The 23,486-nt window shown below is 41.0% G+C and overlaps 1 protein-coding gene across 2 annotated transcripts in view; it reads left to right on the top strand.

Moving 5' to 3' along the window:
* The first annotated feature begins 1,871 nt into the window (after positions 1-1,871).
* gsk3ba (glycogen synthase kinase 3 beta, genome duplicate a) overlaps positions 1,872-23,486 on the top strand; it is a 33,886-nt gene continuing 12,271 nt past the window's right edge. Inside the window, exons 1-3 of one of the 2 annotated variants that reach the window (XM_028590642.1) lie at positions 1,872-2,809; positions 12,872-13,065; positions 20,902-20,985. In XM_028590642.1, the coding sequence (XP_028446443.1) occupies positions 2,722-2,809; positions 12,872-13,065; positions 20,902-20,985 (366 nt within the window). In that variant the 5' untranslated portion in view covers positions 1,872-2,721. The remainder of the gene's footprint in view (positions 2,810-12,871; positions 13,066-20,901; positions 20,986-23,486) is intronic. The other variant, XM_028590643.1, reaches the window with a different exon arrangement.

Genomic DNA, 23,486 nt, shown 5'->3' with positions numbered 1-23,486 from the left:
ATTAACCTGCCAGGGGGGACACAAGGCTAAAATGAGTCCCAATTAATCCCCCACACATTCCCCCAACCCATTTTGCCCAGAGTCCTACAAACCAATTTGTATTTTTATGATGTAACCCTGCCCCTGGTTTGCTGTAATGTCATTTAGTTTGGGAATTTTCATGATATTCCTGCAGCACAGACAAAAACAAAGCATTACTCTCTCTCTTTTTTTAAATTTCTATTTCCTGTCTTGGCCTCTCACTCCCACTCCCTCCTACTATCTCCTCTCTGTCTTACTGTATTTTTATCTTCCGTTAATGGGAAAATGTGTTTGCCGGAGGAGTTGTTGCTATATGAAGGGAAAACAGCATCTTGTGTTACTTCTGCTCTGCTGCCTGTTTTTTAGAAGGCACTACTGCTCTCTATTCTGCATATGAGCCATTGAAGGGCAGCCTGGGAGAAATTCTCTTTGATATAGAGAATAACAGAGTATAAATAAACCACACAAAAGACAGACTACCAGTGCAGCAGGGAAGACTTTCCTGCCAAGTGACCTGCATTCTGTTCAAGATGAGGATTACTGATTGTGGAATAAAAATAGTTGTCAATATTTTTCTCTCAAAATAACACAATAGTACAGAACAAAGAATAGAGGGACTACTGGCCATTAATAATGGTTAATAAAGTATTTACTAATGCTTTGTTGTTCAGTTAAAAGCTAAGAAATTTTTTGGGTTGCCAGATTGTACAAAAAAAAATGTCTCTGACTGAATTTTTTGCTATGAACACTTCCCTTACAAAAAGGGTTTCAGTGGATCTGGACCAAAGTTGTTTTACTAACAACATTTTCAGTATTAATGGCTTACCAACATTTACAATAACTTGATTACCAAACATAAAGAAGAAACACCAGCCAAAGGAATTTTCCACAACCTGGCAACCCCAAATGGGTTTTTGATCTACATGCATGAGCAATGTTTAAGGTTCAGCTTTATTGCCAGTATACAACAAATGAATGAGAGATTCTGTTTTAGCCCCCTTCGTACCACACACAGGTAACATGTATAAATAAGTCAAAAATATTAATACAAAATAATTGGTAATAAAATATAATAGGCAGTATTAGAGTATAAGATACTTGCACAGTAATAATACAACTGAAATATGAAACTGCACTTTATTTACTAAGGAAACTATACTAGTTGTGTATACAATGTGTACAACATCACTGCAATATGTTAATAAGTTGTGGTGCAAATAATGTAGGTAGTGTGGGAATGAGGGTAGTGCAAAGAGAGTGATATAGTGATGTGATAAATGATTTATTTACAATGTATAAACCCTTTATTAAGGGCATTCTGGGTAGTAGGCTACCGCATAAAGACAGGCCTAGAGGTGAAATTAACCTGGATAAAGAGTTGTAGTGGCAAGGCAGCCATGCACATATGCACAGAGACATTATTAAAATTACTAAGCATTATGACACTAATTAAATGGATGTGCCAGAGGGCTGCGTGTATAAAAAAAAAAGAAAGTGTGGAAAAGCGATAGTGGACGGGCTTCTGTGACTTAACATAGCAACAGTGCTGCATGACCTGTGACAGCTGGTTCCAGTTGAACTGACAATCTGGTTTAGGAGCTCCATTGGCCGACAAAGTCATCAATCCTGGGAGCAGATCCGCCCATTGTCCCTGTCGCGGCATGGGAAAAATCCTTTGAAGTCGTGAGGGCGGTGCCAAGAAAATTATGCCATGTGGTGCTCAAGAGCGGCGTCCTCATTGGACCACAGGAACACGGTCGACGTCAATTTCTGAAGGATACCCTCTCTGATTGGCTAAATCGGCCACCCCAGATTCGCCGTTTGCGCGTTCACAGTTTTTCTATTCTCCGTTGCGATTTACGTCAACAGCGAGAACCTCCTTCCATGAAAGCGGAGTAATCCCTGTAACCTTTTACGGAAATGACGTAGATAACGTGCGCAGCGACAAAGACAGCGAGCCCGAAACCTATGGGGAAGGAATAAAAAAGAAATTCAGTATCGTCGCACTCTGTACCTAAAGACCATCATTTTCTGAAGAGGTCGCTGCCCCGGAGCTTCGGTGAAGACACCGAAATTTGACGGCAACGAGGGCGGATTTTGAATCCGTTGAATTCGTTGAGGAAGACTGTGGCAATTGGCCGATTTTCCGTTGGACGGTCTGTAGGCTAGGGTATAGCGAGGGAGCCGCCATGGCAGTCGGATCATTGAGCCTCCACATCGGGATATGAAGAGGAACTGCATGTGTCCCGAATAGTCAAGAAAACGCCGCATTTAACTTTGATCCGCATTGGATCAGCTCTCTTAATATCTGATCTCACCCTCCTTCATCTTTGTGAAATTGCTTCTGTATCCAGAAAGAAATCGCAATTGGGTTTAATCGGGGGGCCACAGGGAGAGGCCAGATTCATGACTATTTTAGTCGGAGACGTGTCTTCAAAGGCCCGCTGAAAGAAAACCTGGAATATAAGGAAGCAATGCTGCTCTGATTGACCGTTGGTGTGCAAGAAAGGGTAGTTTATTAGGTGATAGAAGCTAGAGTGAAGGATAAAGGGATCGCTTTCTGCTTATCCTCCCTGTGAATTATAGTGGTATTCATTTACTGTCATCCTTTTTGGATGAGAAGTTCCGGCGAATCGATCAGCCCTGCCGTTTAGCAAGTCACAGTCTCCCGAGTCGAGAGAGAATCAAAGGGATTGGATCATGTCGGGTCGGCCCAGGACCACATCCTTCGCGGAGAGCTGCAAACCAGTGCCGCAGCCCTCGGCTTTCGGCAGCATGAAAGTCAGCAGTAAGTACACCCCCTGTAATTCTAGAGTAGCCTACCTTTTCTGCATGCACCAGGCCCAGTGTGGGTTACATATCCTCGCTAAATGTCTCCTCACTAGCCAGGCAGAAAATGTGTCAAGCGAGCATGACGTTAGCTCCCGATAGCTTAGCCCTGTCATATATCTGTGTCACTGACTGAGATTGGCCGGTGCTGAGTGGCACGCACACATCGCTCCCCCTCGGAGTGAGCACACACAGCTGCGCTCTGACGCGCCTCCGCTGGGCTGGCCAGCCTGACCAGGTTAGCAGGCCACGCCGGGCAGGGCCGGGCCAGAGGAGGGTAGGGTTGGCACCGACCCAGGGCAAGAATCAAGCCTTCTCTTTGTACCGCAGATCCTGTCTGATTATTGTCCATTTGAACGTAGATTAGATCTAATAGCGGCTTTGCTACATAACACCAACCATATGCGTAATTGAGTTAAAGCGATAGGGCCGGTCTATTACGCAACTGTCAAAGCGGATGGTGTGCCCATAGTTGACTCGGGTGAAACTGACGTGATCGCGGGGTGGGCTGGTTCACCGATCCGATAGTCTATGGGCCGTGTCGAAATCAGACGTTGCGACGACTGGAGCTGTAGGACACCCAGGCAGTATCCTGTTCAGGTAGCCACAGTGGCACCGTCGTGCCGGAGGCTTGTTATAGACTGGCTGCGGAGATGGAATTGGTCCATACACACATCTCTTTTCAATTTCTGCTTTATATGATCTCTGTTACTATTTCAAGGCATTTCACACTATGACCTTTCCACTGTCTGTATAATTACCTCTTTGCAAACTGACATCTTAAAGCATTTTATCACCCTGCAAGTGTGTTAAATTGCAGATAGTTCAGGTATTCAAGTGTCCCTAATAGAGCTGGACTATATGACCATCAATTACGGATATAGTGATATGACACTAGAAACATAATTATTGTTACAGTTGTGTTACGAAATGTGTTTTAGACTGTTGTGGCTAAGTGAAATTAATTATTGATGAGATTATCCTCATTAATGATGACTGTACTGGGTGTGGAGACATCTACTGTACCTACCTTTTCTTCTCTTGGGTGTGAGGGGAAAAAAAAATAAAATTAGGCTGTTAAGGAATGTTGGTGGTGCTTCAGGGCTGTGATGATGATGTGTGTTAGTGGGGTGAGGCTGAGGCTCTCCCCTGGGCCTTGGCACTGGAAACCACTCAGTGTACACACACACACACACACACACACACACACACACACACACACTGCACACCCACTTGCCCCAGATATGGGTGTTGAAGCATTGGTGTGTTCCTGTGTAATGTTCACATGTCGCTGTTAAAAGGAGAATGCTCTACAGTTTAAGAAATGTTGTGCTCGTCAACAAGTCAGGTAAATGTACTGGAGGACTCTGAAGGTCTTTTGCCTTATTGTTGTTCAGACATAAGCTACAGAATTAGCACCAAATGTGAGCTTGGACTTAAAATTATATGAGCTTTACAGCAGTGTTTCGCTGTGGTTTTCTCAACCTGAAAATGTTTTTCTCCAAGAGACTCATCTGGTAAGTCAATACATGATTACCAGTCATTAAAGGCTAAAGCTGGAGTTGCCTAATTAATTGTGTGTTAAATAATTTGATTTCTAAAAGCAGGTGGTGTTCAGCCCCATAGAGGAAAGTATTTGATTGCATAGAAGCCCGCTGTGACAATGCTAATGTTCAACTGTGGCTTGTTTTTCTACTTTTTGGCTTCACTATGATTGATTGTGATCAGAAACTTGATAACTTGGGCTTATGACATTGGTGGTTTCCCAGCTGTTTTTACCGTGCGTCCTCATGTGGTCTAAACAATTTGAGCCATTAGGTCCAATAAAAACTCTTACTTACTCTGGTCAACTATTTGTGCCATTTACGTTTGTGGAATTGGCAAGATGTCAACCAGTTCATCCAGAAAAGGTCTCTAATTGGGGACCAAAAACAATGAAACCAGCGACCTGGTGAGCAACTTTCTCATTTTAATTTTGCTCCATCAGGTTATTCAGTTCTCTTAACGCATCTATGGAATGACGTGGTTAAGTAACATGTTATCAAGGTAAGAATTGGGTTAACAGTTGAAATATCTCTTTTATCTTGTGTCCAGCTGAGAAAAATGTTTCAAGAATTGGCTTGATGTCTGCTATGCTGGCTGGCACAGACTCTCTGGGTTTGAGGATAGATAAATGTACAGGATAGAAGCGATTGCATTTGCTGGCTTAAACCAAACCTGTTATGTAGAACCCCTTGATTTAACATGAATAATGAAACATAGGACTACATAACAGCGCTGGCTATCGTAACCTTGTAATGTGTTTATATCTATCTATCTATCTATCTATCTATCTATCTATCTATATATTCATTCTTAAAGCTGCACTTTCATATGGCTTTGTAGTTTAGCTTATTTAAAGCTAATGTACTTGCACTTACTACTTGTTGTCTGGAGTTTACACCTTCAAGGTTGAAAGCACTTAATTGGAAGTCACTTAGGATAAAAGCGTCTGCTAAATTACATGTATTGTACTGTACTTTAATATGCAGTTTTTGGATCTTATTTGCTAGGGATGCATCGACTGGACATCGAAACCAGCCGATATCCGCCATATTACTGTCATCGGCCTATTGGCAAAGAAGGGGACATGCGCCGATGGCAGTAGCCGATGTTTATCTATGTTGAGTTGTGTTAATTGGTTTGACTCATACAACAGTAGCCTACCCAGCTTGAAAAAAAGAATGTTCCTGTGACATTTCAAGTGTACAACGATAACCTGAAAGCTAATAAAAAAAAACGGAGAGATGACCTGGAGGCCAAGAGAGCACAGACCGACTCAACCCATGTTAAAGCAACACTATGTAACTTTTAGCTGCAGCTGTAGTTCCAATGAGACAACCTGTAGGGGGACGGTCCCCCTACAGGTTGTCTCATTGGAACTACAACTCACGTCGGGTAGAGGGAGTTGTAGTTCCAATGAGACAACCTGTAGGGCTAAAAGTTACATAGTGTTGCTTTAACCACAGCGTTCAAGAAGGTATAATCCCAGCGGACAGCGTAGCTTACCGGGGCTGGTAGCATGCAGCTAAAGACACAGGGTAACGTTAGCTTACCAGTAGCCTGCAGCTTAACTATTCCAGACACCATGGCCACTGCCGGAGTCCGAGATAGCGGAGAAAAAAAACAAAAATACTCCTACTTCCCTGAAGTCACCAGTGTGACAACATTTTGCCTTCACCGTGAGTGAGTTATGTAAATAAACAACAAAGCATGTGGGCTCCGATGGGACTCTATGGTGCCTTGAGGTATATTCGCAAATGGTGGGGAATTTCTCATTGCTCATTCACACTTAGTGTGATGAAGATGGTTCAATATTTTTTATAGTGAGATTTAGGCCTGCACGATTCGGGGAAAAATATAAATCTCAATTTTTTTTTTTTTTTTTAGCTTAGAATTGATATCACGATTCTCTTCCACAATTTTTTTTTTCTCACGAAGTGTAAGGTTTATTGCACACATGAACCATGACAAAACAAAAGCCTGTAAACATAGAGGCTTCAATGAATAACATACTGACCATTTAAGTACAGTAGGCTACCAAAAATAGTGACCTATAACACACTGAACTAAATATGGCCCTGATACAAGCTCTATCTGAACTCCTTGAACATGTCTTAACATAATTAAAACATGTCAATGTCAAATGCTTTCAATAAATTAATTGAAGGAGAAAAAAAATAATCAAACTCATTTAAAAATTAAATAGCAAACATGGGTATCGGGAATCGAGATCGCGATTTTATAACGATTTATAGTGCAGGCCTAGTGAGATTTATTTGTTTACCTGGCGCAAAAGAAAACTAACATCAGCATTGGTATCGATGTCAGCCAAATGGAAATTCTCCAGTATCGTATCGACTGTGAATTTTGCAATCCGTGCATGTGAAAAATGTGAAATGATAGTGACAGCCCTTTCTTAGTAATCATATCCAGTGTACTAAATATTTTTTTCAGATGCTATATATTACCCACCCTTAGTTTAATCTAAATGTAGCATGAAAGCACCAATATTCACACCCACAAAAATACTGTCTTTTTATTGCCATTGAAATACTAATTTGATTTTGTCTTGAGGAAGTTGCCCAGCTCAAATGTAGGCCTGTAAGTAACTTTTCCATCATCAGTTAAGCTGGTGACGTGTTCAGTTTGACTGTTTTGTCCCAGAGAATTTAAGTTATTTATCATGCAAGACAATAGAAAGCAGCAAACATCCATGTTTGAGAAGCTTGAACTAGAACATTTTTGAAGAAATATTAAAATGATTATTAATCAAAATATTTTTCGGTCAAGTGACTAATCACTTAGCTAATTGATTCAGCCCTACTCAAATAAAGTGTAGGGATTGTTTTTGTAAGAACAATTGTTTTCCTATCAACAAGTGACTACAGAAACTTTATTGAAATGATTTTTTTAAATCTAAAAAATCAGATTTGTCACTCAGTCAAACAGGATTTGCAAATTCAGATGTGTCATGATTGTACTTTAGACATAATTTACAATGCCATGTCACCATGTTATTATCTACCTTATCATCTACCATTACCCTGACACACACACACACACACACACACACACACACACACACACACACACACACACACACACACACACACTCTTCCACCTATATTTGTATGAATAACTTGGCTGATTATCTCAAGCAGCTGTAGTCAGAGTGTATGATCCTGGAGAGAATATTCTTACCCCTCCTACACACACACACACACACACACACACACACACACACACACACACATACATATATATACATACGTTACACCCACATGAGCACTCTGGTTTTGTTATTTGGGGCGAGGCAGCTGGCCAGAAACAATAAGCGGCCTGTTTAGCATTTCAAAGCGGAGCTCTCTCTCCCTCTTTTCTCCCCTTTCCTCTCTGTCCCTGTGTGATGATGGGGACAAAATGAACTAATTATACTCTTTGATTCCAAATGAAACGGAAAGGACTTGCAGACAAGAACCAGCAGAATCACTCAGTATTTAAAAGAGAGCTGAGTTTTAGGGAGACATGAGAAGATAATCGATCTCTGGGCAGTCCGTTGGGTGTAGTCAGTGGAGCTCTGCAGGCTGCACACCACTGTTATATCTAAGATCTATGCACCCCCATCGTGTCTGGTCAAAAACCCACGGATAGCTTGATGTCTTGATCTAACATTGCTTAGCCAAATATCTGTGTCAGTGGGGACATTCCTGTGACTGGATGTTCCAGTAATGTGGAGAATTATCTCCTCAGCCTTGCAACAGTAGTGGAACACTTTGCACTTTGCATTAGTACCGGCACACATTAACGCAGTACGTCCTTTGCTCCCCAGTTTGGTTGTCCAGGTATTTAGCAAATCTCTTCATACATTCCTCACAAATGTCACTTTGCCTTGCAGCCCAGTCAGTCACATACTGTGATTTATGTAGTCTGATAGCTATTAATATATCCAGTAGAGGTGCAAAGATTAATCGATTAGTTGTCAACTATTAAATTAATTGCCAAATATTTTGATAATCGATTAATCAGTTGGAGTCATTTTTTTTTTTTTATTAAAAAAAATAAGATTTCTCTGATTCCAGCTTTTTAAATGTGAATATGTTCTAGTTTCTTCTCTCCTCTGTGACAGTAAACTGAATATCTTTTGCATCTTAGGCTTTGGGAAACACTGATCCACATTTTTCACCATGTTTTGACATTTTTATAGATCAAACAACTAAGTAGTCAAAGTAATCGATGGATTAATCGACTATGAAAATAATCGTTAGTTGCAGCCCTAATATCCAGCATACTCTTAACCTAAGTAAGTGCTTTTTGTGTGTGTGTGTGTGTGTGTGTGTGTGTGTGTGTGTGTGTGTGTGTGTGTGTGTGTGTGTGTGTGTGTGTGTGTGTGTGTGTGTGTGTGTGTGTGTGTGTGTGTGTGTGTGTGTGTGTGTGTGTGTGTGTGTGTGTGTGTGTATTTAACTGTGATTGCCAAACTGTTAATTTACACGCTGTATATAGGATTGTATGCGTTTGCCAAATTTCAGAGAGGAATGAACACATTGACAGTTTGGCAGGTGCACTTGCTGTGACATTGACTCGTAGTGATTAGACATGAATTGTGTGTGTGAAAGATATCCCTCATTGCAGTAAATCCATTAATAATATTATCACTACAACCTGATAGTGCCTCATAAATTAACACTGCAAATTATTACCCCATTGCACCTTAAATGTGGGTGGCTCATGTCAGGAGGATTCAAGTATTAAATTGTTGCAATTGATTTCTTTGTTTGGACTCCCATGTCAAACAAAATACATTTTATATAAACTCTAAAAGGAAAACTTTAATTAATGGTCCTCTGAATATAACCTAAATGAAAAGTGTTCAGATTGCAGAGTCTCTGGCTTTGAGTTCCTACAAAGTGTTTGTCTCAGAGATCACATCATATGAGTGTCAATCTTAAGGCAGTTTAATAAAAAATAAAAAAATAAATAAAAAACAGAACACCAAATCAAACTTCCTAATAATGTTGGATTATTTGGGCATTTATCTTGAAGAGTGGGCACACTTGTATGCATGCCAGAATGTCAGTGTGCTACTTCAAGTTTACTTTACGGGCTCAAATGAGGCTCAATAAAATCTTGAGCTTGTAAAATAGTGTGCAGTAATTTCAAAGCCTGTGGTTATATATCACCCCTGTGAACCTGTGAAAAAATGTTGCACGTAAAATTCAAGTTTGTGCATGTGTAGAAAAGGTGGACCATAGTGTATCAAATAAATTTTGTGTCAGTTAGGAAAATACACCTACTTTTGACTACCAATTGTCTACATTGTGTCTACCAATAATTGTGTTGATAAGTTAGCAGTGCATGTTTTGTCTCCTTTACTTAAAGTGCTCATACTATTAAAAAAATCACTTTTTCTGGGATTTGGGGGGTTATTTTGTTTCTGGTGCTTCCACACTCATACAAACTCAAAAAAAAAACAACCATCCATGCTGTTTTGAGTGAGATACAGGTTTCTGAATGTATCCTGCCTTCAGTCTCCAGGTGAGCTGTTCAAAATTTGCAGGGCTTTCTATGTCACTAGCCGAAAAGAAGGGACTAACCGTAGCATGCTAGCTCGTTCTCAATGGCAAAACACTGCTACAACACACACTAGTTCACCATAATCTACAAAAGAATGACTTACATGTCCCTGTTCTGCAGGTATTCCACGCAAAGTTGGAGGTGCGCCCTCGTTTAGAAGAAGTCTCTATGCTAATCCTGCCTTGTAACTGACCGAAGTTTTTTAAACAGCTAGCTAGCTGATATGATCCTTACCTGGCTACCGCGCATGTGCGACTGCCAACAAACTAAAACAGAGACCTGAACACAGGGTGAAAAGAGGAGCTGCAGCAATGTGCAGTACATCAAAAATATGGTGTTTTTAGAAAATTGTGTAAACCTATTCTGGTACAACATCAAAATACGATTATGAACCTAAAAATGAGCATAATATGAGTGCTTTAAGCTTGGATCGTACTGCTTGGATCTTTTGATACATTCTGGTCCCACGTGTCTTGCAACTGCTCAACAGTGGTGTTTTTCTGGCCCCACCGTGTACACATGTTGTGGCCTGAGCTAGTCTGGTGACCTGAATTGACTATCGACGCCTCTGGCTGAAAGTTGCAGTAGCTGTCTCTTCTGTGTCATTTTGTAGTTAAGTGATACAGCATATGTACGTAAAATCTTGCACTGTGATTTGTCACGCTAATTATTTTCTCACGGCAGGCTAATTGACAAAGTAATTATGGCAATGCTGCAAGCGCATATTGCAAGGTGTTGCTTTTCTCTGTAGAGGCTGTGATTTACATTTTTGTTTCACTGTATGTGGGGCTAGAGGACATTTTTAACACTTAACTTTACCTGTGGGTCACTAGGGATAATTCGTTTTAATGAAAAGGTGCTTCTCGCTTGAAACAAGTGAAATAAAAAATATCTTCATTGTCGTTTCATTGTTTTCTACTAGTATATCCTAATGGAGGGACATCTGTGTGAAGATTGATAGTTCAAGATTTTAAGGCTATGCCAGATTAGTGTGTGAAAGGTCATGCTTCACACAGGCTTCCAATCTGTCTAGCTCTTAAAATGCAAATCATTTAACTGCAATCTGATTGCTTGGTTATTCCTTATTTGCGCCAGTGTAAGGTCTCACTGTGAACTGTATGTGTGTTTCTCACGGTTTGAGGAAGTGCAGAGGCGTCATAGAAATGGCCCTTTTGGAATATGTAGGCAGTCATTTTTTTCTCTCTCTCTCTCTCTCTCTTTCTCTCTCTCTCTCCGAAAGTCTATTTACAGAATCTGTCTTCAGTTTCTCTTTCTAGACTCGGTCCTGTTGGTTTCTCAGACCCTTCTCCTCCCTTCCCCTATTGCTTGATCATAATCACATCTTCAGTAATTGGACCACTCACTGGTCACACAGTGGTAAAAGTATCCCTGCTTGAAAATAATCTCAGTGAGCCAATGAAAAAGGCCAGTAAACCTCTGCACTCTGTGTTACTGTCTCGGTCAAAACGTCGACTTTCTGGTGTTCAGATATTTTAAGCCATGTAGGGCTAGTTAATCCAATCACTTCGTTAATGCAAAAAACTCACACACAGACTAACTGGTAGTTTGCCAGAAGTCAGCATTAGATGGTCACTTCCTCCTCATATGGACAGGACGCTATGACCTGCAAGTGTCCTCAAGTGGCACGCTGCCACAACATGCTGCACAAAGTTTCTGTTTAACACCATGATCTAGAACCGTCACGGTTATTAAGCAGCACTAATCCACCATCAATATGATTCTGTACCCACTGCAAGATGTTGACAAATGCGTTTCTAAAAATTTAAACATCCTTTCACAAAGATTTTTAATTGCTTTCGGTGTGTGGGTGTTTGAGCTCATACACAACCTTTTTCTGCTACAGCTTGTGTGAAAGAGGAATATGCTAATAAGACGACTAAGTAGATCGAGAGGGTTGAGCAGGTGTTGCGGTCAGATTTAGTTGCATAGGTTGTGCAAAAGTTTAGCGTTTTTAATTTGAGAGCCTGTCAAGGGATTGGACTGTGACTAAAGAAGGAGGCTGTATTGTTCTGTTTCTCTCAGCCAAGAAATTTGTCAGCAGGCATTCAAACCTGCAACCTGTCAGTTAGAGGCATTTTCCAAACTAACGATATCAGCATTTATAATGGCCGATAAATGAATATTTAAAAAATAAAATAAAAATGGACGAAACACCCTTCAGCCATGTGTGTTGGCGTTGCATAGTTTGTCCACCAGAAGACTCTCTACAATGTCCCTGTTGGCAACACTTGTGTTTAACCCTTTCAGTTTCATATCTTAAGTATCTTACATTTTTATAAATTTTCTTTATCAGAACTTTAATATATTTTGTGTCATGTTCCTCTGTTGTGACAATAAAACAATTTATTTTTAAACTGCATTATCATATTATTTTAGTGAGGACTCATAACTGACTACAAATAGCTAATGTTAGGGAAATCAGTTTTTGTTACACGTTTTCTGGATTTAAAAAAAAAAAGAATATTGGCTGATATATCGGAATATCCGATTGATGTGACCAAATATTTGTATCGATATTGGCCTTAAAAATCCTTTATCGGTCTGGCTCTACTGTCAGTAACAAATTGGCTTCTCTAACAAGGAGGCTATTGAGCCTTTAGATGCTCCAGTCGCACTCTACAAGACAGATGATGAATTGGTTTTATATTATTGTAAATGTAATATCTTTGGGGTTTGGAGTGTTTGTTGGGACACCACAAGCTATTTGAAAATGTCACCTTGGGTTTTGCGATGGGCATTTTTCACTATTATTTGACATTGGTAATGCTTTACAGTACCTTAATCTATCATATCTCTAATGTCAGATGGCTCTCTCTCTCCCACACCTGAATTTGTGCATATCACTACTTTGTTTTGAGCATCTGCATTTCTCTATCTCTCTCTTTAGGGGATAAAGATGGAGGCAAGGTAACAACAGTCGTGGCCACCCCAGGCCAAGGCCCCGACCGGCCACAGGAGGTGAGCTACACGGACACTAAGGTCATCGGCAACGGCTCTTTCGGCGTTGTCTACCAGGCTAAACTCTGCGACTCCGGAGAGATGGTGGCCATCAAGAAGGTCCTGCAGGACAAGCGGTTTAAGGTAAAACTTGCATGCACAAACACAATGTATCCTTCAGCTTACTCAACTCTCTCGCTTCTCAACTAAAAGCAAGACACAAGAGGACGGAGAAAAGCAGAATGTAAAAATGATTAAGCACTCATACTCTCTTTTCTCCAATTAATGAATGTGACTGAGTGACTGTGAAAGAGGCATGAATGGAGTGATCTTTCACAAGAACAGAGAGATCAGTGAAGCTGCCAACTAAGAAAAAACAAAGGCAAAACTTTTTTTTTTTTTTCTGTTGACACATTCTTGCTTTTAATGTGTGTATTTTCTTGAAGGAAGTGTGTGTATGGTAGTGGTGGTAGGGGTCTTTTCTCCCACAAACAAAGTTGAACCCATTAACACTCATCTGTCAAGTTTGGTTCAGTTGCCACCGTGGAAACGTCATATTTCCTTCCACGCAAAGCTCTGCTGGAATCCTCCTTCTGTGTTTTGAATAGATTTGACTGATGGCTTGTTGTTTCTCGGCTGGGGCGACATTGTCTGTGCTCTATTTTCTGCACTCTTGATGGGGGGGCTCAGTGTCCCTGCTGCTAGCTCACTGATAAAAGACCTGAGACTGCCAAGCCTGTAGGACAGCTGTTTAGATTCTCATTAAATTTATAGTGCCTGCAACATATTAGTCATATTATTGGGTAATACCGAATATGTGCTGTTGACCAGTGTCAAAATGATGTCTGATATTTTGGACATATACACTACAGGTACACCTACATCCACCTAAAATATGTAATTTTAAAGCTGGTGGTTGTTACCTTTTACCCCCGTTATTTCCTTACAAGCAATGTAGCATTTCAAAGGCTATTTTTCCCATCTGTTTTAACTGAATTTTCTCTGGTCCAGCTCAGCTTAAACTAGGGCTAGGTATCATTTTTTTTTTTTTTTTTTTTTTCGATACTGGAGCTAAAGCGATGCTTAAAAAAAATAAAAGAGCACAAAACGACAGTCGGTGACATTAAAGAATGGTTTGTAAGGCAATATGGTCAAAATTAAATGATTTTATTAATAATGTAATGACAAAAACTCATAAAAATAACTTCACCTGTAAATTGCTGTTAATCGACAAAACCGGTGCTTAGGCTACCAGTTTTAATTGAACTACTGTCTATGTTGTTTTTCCCGACAACGGCAGCTGCAGACCGTTACGTCCCCCTGTTGGAATCCTCTACAGTGAAATACAGTCACACTTTTACACCGGTTAACGTTAGCTGTCAGCATATTAACCGTGTTTAATCCAGCTACTAGCTAATGGTAGGCTAACGTTACCTGCTGTCAAGAGTAGTGTTATGTAATGTGTCACGAGCAGTGATGCTTCTGTTGCCCGTAATGTCCATTTCGGAGCATCAGAGAGAAGCGCAGGCATTTTAGTGGCACTGAAATGAGGCACCGAAATCCACCTTGCTATTCGGTCCGGTAGATACCTGTCGTTTGAGCACCGGTGTCATATTAGCACCAGGTTTCCGTACCGTTTATTTGTGTTTTTTGCCCCCAACGGTGCCTTCCAGGCAGCGCTGCCTGCAAGGACTTTTGGGAGGCACTGGTTAGGGTTAAGTTTAGGGTTAGGTGCCTTGAAAGCTGCGGTCGCAGCGCTGCCTGGAAGGAGCAGTTGGGGGCAAAAAACACCATTGAGCTTTCGGTACCCAACCCTAGCTAAAACACCGAATCCGTGTAAGCATGTTAGCGTGTTGTTTACTACCGAGCCTGCTGTTACGGATGTGAACTACCCGGTTGCCTCATTCATTGACTCACTGCAGTGCGTCACTGCAGGATGAATGTAAGAGAAACACAATGGATATTTAGAATTAAAGGGGAAACACTGTTAATTGGGTTGGACAACACCTCTCAGTATAATACAATATAATTCAACAGCAGAGATTTTCACCTGCCATAAGAACAAAAAGGTTTGTGAATGTTATGTCCATGGTCCCGTTGATCCCCTCTATACACGCAACACTTGAGTTTGTTGTGTCTGTATCGCACATTCCCTGGCTTTCACAGAATAAGGCACAGCATTTACAGCCAAAGCGCACAGTTAAGATGATGCAATACATTAGTGTGTGACTATAATGTTTTCCATATGTGTGCTGAAAGACCTACACACCGTGACTCTGTTCTTTGAAGGATTTAGGCTCAAAACATCTTGTATTATAATAGAGAAGATTAGAAATTGGTAAGAGGGCCCCTTAACGGAAAAGTTTGACATTTTGAGAAGTAGGTGTTTTTGCTTTCTTGCTAAGAGTTAGATGAGAGAATCAATACTGTTCTCATGTCTGTACGGTACTTATGAAGCCGTGTGATAATCATTCCCTACACTGTGTTGTTTTGTACGAATTGTCCTGTTGAGTTGTAAGTTTTATGAAGGAAGAAAACGGTAACACCTTCACACTTACATGCCACAAAAGTTTTAATAATGACAATGTCTTTCAATTCTACTTCAATGATTACTTAGGAACATCCATATTTATACATCATGCACATTAATAGGCTGACAAACTCTGCGATGGCAGGTAATCCAAAACAACTGACCATTAACAATTCAACAAAGGATATCAAAAAAGTACACGAAGAAAAAAACAGTAATACAAAAGCCGTACTTAAAAATAACCTACCTACTACTGTATGTATGTACATATTATTAAAAATAACATACTTATGTTATTTTTTTTTAAACTCATCAGATCCATCATCCCATATATCAGAATATACATAACCTACGTTAAAAAATATATTGTATTAAGTTAGAGGTAAAATAGAAGAAATCTTAAATTCATGTAAAAAACAAATCCCAATCAGGAAAAAAAATAAACACCTGTTGTATTTATAAAAACACAATTTCTTATTCTAATGAAAATGTTCACACTCTTGATTCAGAAATCTCTTCTTGATTGATGCTGTTTTCTGATAGCCTTGCACCTACGTGATGTGTGTACAATTACTCTCCTTCAACTAAGCTATATAAAGGCCCATCTAGGGACAGACATGGCAGCTAGCTTAGACTATGAATGCAGAGCCTCTACCCTTAAGGCCTTTTTATGGTTGGGCGTCAAATCAACGGTGTACCCCCCGCAGACCCCTCTGCGTCTACGCCGGACCCTACACCGTAGCCTGACGCGCAACTCTCGAAATATGTAACTACACGTTGCAGCGACGCACGTTGCAGCGACGCACGTTGCAGCGACGCACGTTGCAGCGACGCACGTTGCAGCGATGCACGTCGCTTGGCTGTGGCTTGTTAGCGTTGCATTTCCCCCGGCTCGTGTCTTGGTTCTTTTTCTCCATAAACAACGTGAAATCAGATACAGATTTCCCACCTTGGTCAGAAAACACAGGGGAGACACTTTGTTTCTCTCACTATGACTCAAGAGTCGGTACTCGCTCCAAAGCTAATTGCCGTCACTCTCTCACTTCTCCCTCGCTCTATCACCCACTCCACACACACACACACACACACACGCCGGCTCGACACACACACCAGCGCACAAGTACATCAGGCCACTTAACATAGGCTACGGCGAAAGCTCTGCGTGGAGCCTCCGCACAACCATAAAAAGGCCTTTAGACGTCTTTCACTCATTAGATGGTTACTTCCTTCCTCCTCCCCTCTTTTTTTGTCTCACTCTTTCTCTACTGCTCATACTTTCCCGGCCTGTCCTTCCTTGTGAACAGCTTGTCACGAAAAATGAAGCAAACGAGTGCTAAGACTCCTCACATGACTGCTAAGTACGTGCCAATAAGTGGGTTTTGTGTGTTTTTATTATTCCTTCTCCTCTTCAAAAGTCCTCTCTCTACTACTCAGTCTGATTTGGTGTTAATCTGTGGAGTGAGTCTGGGTGAGCAGAATGCTAGTCCAACATGTGTGCATGCTTTATTTTCTCTCACTATCACATGCACGCACGCAGACACACACACACACGAGTCAAATAGGGTAATCATGTGAATAGGCTCTATGTTAGGATGTAGCTGATGATGATTGTGTGAGACAATCTTGGTGGGCTTACGATCTGCTCCTGATGCATTATGAGATAGGTCCTTCTCTACTCCCATCAGAGAGATCACATATCATCCTATTGGAAAATGGATGCTCACATTAGAGCCATCACTCACTCACATGCACGCAGAGTGAGAGCATGTCTGCTGGTAGTGGGGCTTGCACAACTGGTGATTGTTCTGTATTTTTTTTCTTATTCAACAATACAATGTGTCAATAAATACAATGAAAAGACCGAAACCGTCAATTTTTCTGACTAATAAGTATTGTCTGTGCTGTCAAAGCCTGATAAAGCGTACTCCCCTGTGTCTTATTGTTCTCCAAAATTTATTAAAAACACTTTTGAGGGGCGCCCTGTCTACAACTGTCCTATCCATTAAAGGCAAAAAAAAATAAACAACTACATTGTTTCACTGGGTGACGTGTTATTACAATAAAGATGGACACAATCCCACATACACCATCCTGCTATTGTAAGCACTTACTGGAGATCCAAATGTGTATTAGCTATACATAGTTCCCAATAAATTTACAGTTTGAGTAACTTTGGCTAAAAACTACACTTTGGTTGTTAAGGCTATCACTTTAAAATTTAAATTATGTATTTGTAATTTTTAAAGATTGAAGTCATAAGTAGGAACAAATGAGCTTGAGACTGCTCTTAGACACGACAGGTTAGGGAAAACAAAATGTTTAGAGACCGACTAAACGCCTGGATGGAACTCATTAAATTTCAATGGAGCTGCTTGACCGGACTGATTTTCAAAAGCTATATCATAAGCTGTGTCTGCATTCAGAGTATTAATTGCTTAACAAAAGAGACTTTTGAATAAATTGTGTGAACGTATTGTCCTTTTAGCGACTGAGCTAACAAACATGCTAACTTAGCAAGCAAGCTCTGAGAGCTTTGTCCTGTCTTCAGCAACTCTTTACTGAATGAAATAATGTACAACCCTGAGAAAAAAATGCCAGCGGTGAGTAAATGGCCAGTACAGAGAGAAAATGGAAAGAAACTCATGACTAGTGCTAGCTTGTTACTGGCAGGCTAGCGTGTTAGCCGTTAGCTCGCCAGCTACTGTAGTTCACCAACTATCTTTGAGCACTGAGCAGTCACTTAATTACCAAGCCTCTGGAATCACATATTTTGTGTTTTTTTTTTTTTTTTTCCTGGAGTGACCAGGGCTTTGAACATTTGTTGGTTTAGTGTTTTCTGTTATTTTAGGAAAAATAAGAAAAATATAGAATAATACTGGCCTTATCCTTAAAGTTTGATCCACTGTCTACGTTCAATATCATACATAAGCTGTTACCAAAGCAGAACAGTTAAACAGTGTGTGGTTGGTATGCGATTCCTCTATGCTCTTAACCTTTTTAGAAATGGAATGTGTCTGACAGTATACATTGGCACCATGAAGGTGTAGCACTCCTAGCAGCCTGCAATTGAGGTATTCTCTCTTTCTCTTTTTCTCTCCATCTGTCTCTCTCTGCCTCTGCTGGCTGGGCTGCTGACACACTGGAGGATGACAGGTCAGCAGGAATGACTGCAGTATAACTGGAGCTGGGCAGGGCTATACTGAACAGCCTGTCTGCTGCTCCTCCTCCATATGGTACCATCTTTCTCACACATAACACCGACACACACACAGGCACACCCTTAAACACTCCCACTAAGCCACTGCAAGAAGACGAGGGCGTTGCCTGCAGTGCACAATGCCTTCGATGGCTAGTCTGTGACCAACACGCTATGATGTCACTTTATAATGTGGGGGTTGTGTGTGTGTGTTGGTAGTAATTGTGTAAAGGGGTGAAAAAGCATGGGCAGGACTGTGGGAACTATCTCCCTATAAGTGAATTAGGCTGGGTTGATTGTCTGTCTATACCAGGCCATTGAGCTACAAGATGCTGCTGCTGCTGCTGACATAATGAGGTCTTGCTTAGTGGACAGACGACTCTCCCTGCTCTGTTAAAAAATAAATGAGGGGATTGAATCCTCATAAAGTGGCAGAAAAGTGTGGAAGGACCGCAGCATATTTGCGAGCCAGCGTGGCCTTGACCCACATAACAGGGGATCTCATTAGTCACCCAATCAGTCAATCATATAATTAAGTCATTTTTTTAAAGCTAAATACAACAAATTTACTTCTCAAATGTGAATATTTTTCTAGGTTTCTTAATCTTTTATTATAGTAAACTGAACATCTTTTCGATTTTAGACTGTTTGTCAGAAGGAACAAGCAATTTAAAAAAGTCACCTTGGACTCTGCTAACTTGTGATGGTCATCTTTTCTTTATTTTACAACATGTAATGGTTTTAGGGCTGCAACTTTTCTATTTATCTTATGATTATTTTGTCAATTTCAAAAGTCCAGGGTGGCCTCTTCAAAATATTTTTATCTTTTTTTTCTAAAGCTATTTAGTTTACCCTCACATAAGACAAAGAAAATGTACACAATTTATAGGCTGGAACCAGAGAATGTTTGGCATGTTTCGAATGTTTGGCACCACATAACACATTCTAAAACTGTTTTCCTCTTGGACCCAAAGCTCAAAACTGATTTGTATTTTCCACGTCCTGTACAGCAGAAAATATCGCACAAAAGGAATTGTAACTCCGTCAATTTTTTTTCTTTTTTTTAACATTTCACAGACGATCTTTTCACTCTTAAGAGGTTGGTGGGTTCGTTGGTTCGGAGGTCCTGTGTTGAACCCATGTTAACCAGTACAGGGTCGACCTGTGTGCTATTCTTTTACACAAAACGTGATGCCTGTGGCTCAGGAGGTAAAGCGGGTCGTCCTTTAACTGTTGACGGTTCGATTCCCGGCTCCTGCTGTCCACATGTCAGTGTTCTTGAGCAAGACCTTGAACCCAAACTTGCTCCCGATGGCAGTGGAGTCCACACTCTCCAAATGTTACACAAGTCAACACAAAGCACTGTACTAAAGAAGAGGGGGGAGGGGAGGAGACATGCAGAAGGGGAAATATAAACTGTAATGAATCTGTTAGAGCTTTATGTAATGCTTAAATTCCTGCCCTCCCTTGAGAATGTTGAAGTCCTTATGCACAACCATTTCCTGCATGAACACACTGTATATGAATATAGATGTAGTGCTCTACAAGGGTTCAATGCTTACATCTTGTTGGAGTGGCCCTGTGAGAGCCTGTGGCTCGTCACACTACAGGGCCTCAAGGCATTTTTTCCTTTTAACACGTTCATTTTTGCATCTTTTTCTTAGAAGTGTTTCTGTTCTAGGTCTGTGTTGTGAACTAGTTTTGCTTTCCGGCTGCTTCCCCCCTGTAATTATTGCTGATTTTGATGTGAACAGACATCAACAGCCTACAATACGTAATTTTGACGTCATGTTTTAAATCCGTGGGATTTATGCTTTTCTATACTAATAAATGACCATTTTTTAACCATTTTTCAGCATTCTTTTGCTGCCACCACATTCAATTTTCTCAAATCTTAATTCCTGACAAACTAGCACAATGAGCTTGAGACAGCGAGGTGGTTTACAATACGATGATTGTTTCACAGGGGATTAGTGGCATATGTGTCTTTTGTCACAAGACACAGCAATATGACATTTTTTTTAAAGCACTATTCTGTATGGCCATAATGCAGCCGTACTGTGAAACCATGCTAGTGACATGTAACTAACTTCTAGGTAGATAACACTTAACTGTCCCTTATTGTGCTGTGGGTCCAATAGAAAGCTTCCAAGGGCTCCATAAGGTCCACAGACTCACTTCTTGAATCATGAGCATGAAACCTAGATGTAATGTGAAAAATGTAACGTGTCATTTGTGTTTTTGTTTTGTGCAGAACCGTGAGCTGCAGATCATGAGGAAGTTGGACCACTGCAACATAGTCCGCCTGCGCTACTTCTTCTACTCCAGTGGAGACAAGGTCAGTTGGCTGAGTGTGTCTGAGGTTTGTCTCCGGGCTGCATATTTAATTGTTTAATCCCACACTGCAATTGTAGTTTCACCAAATATCTATCTATCTATCTATCTATCTATCTATCTATCTATCTATCTATCTATCTATCTATCTATCTATCTATCTATCTATCTATCTATCTATCTATCTATCTATCTATCTATCTATCTATCTATCTATCCATCCCTCCCTCCCGGGCTTACGGAGTGTTTTACATTATTGAGCCCTTGGCTTCAATCAGAGTAGTAAAATAATTGAGCTTTCTCCCATGTTCAGGAATGTCATGACTATTAATAATCACAATAGTAAGAAATTAAAACTCACATTTATGCCATTGTTTTTCAGCCATAGTCTGTGTTTTCTTTTCCTGGGACTTTTCTGCCTCTTTGAGTTTTTTCTATTGCCTGTGTTGCCTTTTGAACTCTCTTTCTGTCAGCTGCACCATCTCCCATCATATGTCTTTCCCCTGGCCTTAACAAATTCATTAGTGCATACATTGGCTTGTGGCCCGGGCCATGCTGCCTGTCTCTGTCAACCATTGGAGGTCCCCTGGAGACTACAAGGCTGGACTAGGTCATTCAACTAGCTGACAAGCAGGCAGAGGTCCACGTGTCAAATATAGACATGAACCTGGCAGACACGCTGATGGGACTATACCCATGACTCTGCAGTTAGGAATGCTTCCATGTTGCACACCTACCGAGGCCAAGGAAAGCTGTGAGGGCTTATAGAGGGGAGGTGAGGATGAGGGTGGGTGGGAGGAAAGATGGCTGAGAGATGGGTAGGGTAGGCAGCATCTAAATTTATTTGTCAGACCAGAGGGTAACCGTTAATTATAGACTCACCCAAGCCCTCCCCTCCGTGCTGTAAGCTCCACCCAGTTTCCACCCCTCGCCTTATGCCATGTGGTCACTGACCTCTGGGAATGGCAGCTAATTCTTGGTATACTGACACACTGACAGCGGTGACTTGTCACATGAACCTTCCCAACTTGACTTTCGCAATCACAGTATTTTCTTATTTTGATCATCCACAATTTTATCTTTTATTACTTTCACCTTTACACCTTTTAAATCCCCCCTCCTGTGTGTCCCCCTTCCATGTATCCATTTCTACCTCCTCCTCTTCCCCCTCCAGGCTAATTATGGAGATTGGCAACGTGTTGTTGGTATGGGGATTTACCACCCATAGAGTCTTGACTTAGAAAAGAGAGGGGGGGACTAGGGAAGTAGGCAAAAGGTAATGTCACCTGGATAGGGAGGTTAGGGGATAGATGAAAAGTTGCTGACAAGTTGATAGACAGATGACCGATGTGTAGGCAAGGCTGAGATAAGATAAGGTCGGTGTGTGTAAGTGCTGGTGGTGTCCTGATGGGAGGGTTCATGCTGGGCGCAGCTGTGAACCAGGCTAGGACTGCTGCAACTGTTGCTGCCAGCATGTGCCCAGGTAGTCTTATGTAACTGTTGGCATGTGGCGTGCTCGACACACACAGTGTGCTTTTACCCTTTAACCACTTGTATAATACTGTTCAAACAGAAGGCCACAGGTCCAAACAGCGTAGACATGTAGGCAAATAGCAGTTTCACTTTTACCTCTTCAAAATATGCAGTCCAAAAAAACAATTGTTGCATTTATTACATTGACATAAATAACTAATATGAATTACAAAATTCAAAAAAACATTGGAGGCATGGCAGGATTAACCCACTAGGAGGCCTCGGGGTAAAAACATTATTGACCCCACCTGTCCTCCAGTTTCTGTTAAGTCCAGTGCACACAGCAGACTTCTAGAAGCAATTACACAATTCTTATTTGCACAGAGACCCAGAAACCAACCAGCTTTCCTGTGTGTGAATGGTAATGAGTGGCGTGGTAATTTGATTAAATTAGTACAGTGCCCGTTGAAAATGTGCCTGTTTGGAACGGGCCGATTGCTTGGCCTGTGGTATTGCTGGTTGTAGAATTCTCCAAAACCAAATTGTACCCCAAAATTACTTACAGAAGGACCCTAAACCACTTAATATGCAACTCCCCTGTATAGCCTACTACTGACTTGCAGTGTAGGCTACTTCTACATCAGAGGAAGACATTGTGCTACTATATTTACCTGACAGAGAATGTGGCAGATTCAGAATTTAGTCACAAAATATCACAATTAACATGTGGCGTAATCAGACAGTTGCCTCATGGACTCATGGCAGTGCGCTATCCACCCGGCCCGTGTGTGTGTTTGTGTGTGTGTTTTCTTTTTCGTCAATGATATTGCATGATCCGTGGCGGCTCTACATTGAATTATACCCTGGGCAATCAAATATCACGATATTTTGACCAAATACCTCGATATTGATACCGCAACGATATTGTAGTGTTGACTATTGGTGCTTTCACAAAATATTTACTCAATGAGAGTTTTGATAAATAATCATCAGTAATGTGGATATAATGACTAAGTGGGTAAAGGCAAATAA

Source organism: Perca flavescens, chromosome 11 (assembly GCF_004354835.1).
Source record: "Perca flavescens isolate YP-PL-M2 chromosome 11, PFLA_1.0, whole genome shotgun sequence".
Taxonomy (NCBI): Eukaryota; Metazoa; Chordata; class Actinopteri; order Perciformes; family Percidae; genus Perca; species Perca flavescens.
Note: the sequence above shows the minus strand (reverse complement) of the source record. Positions and strands in the feature narration are given on the sequence as shown.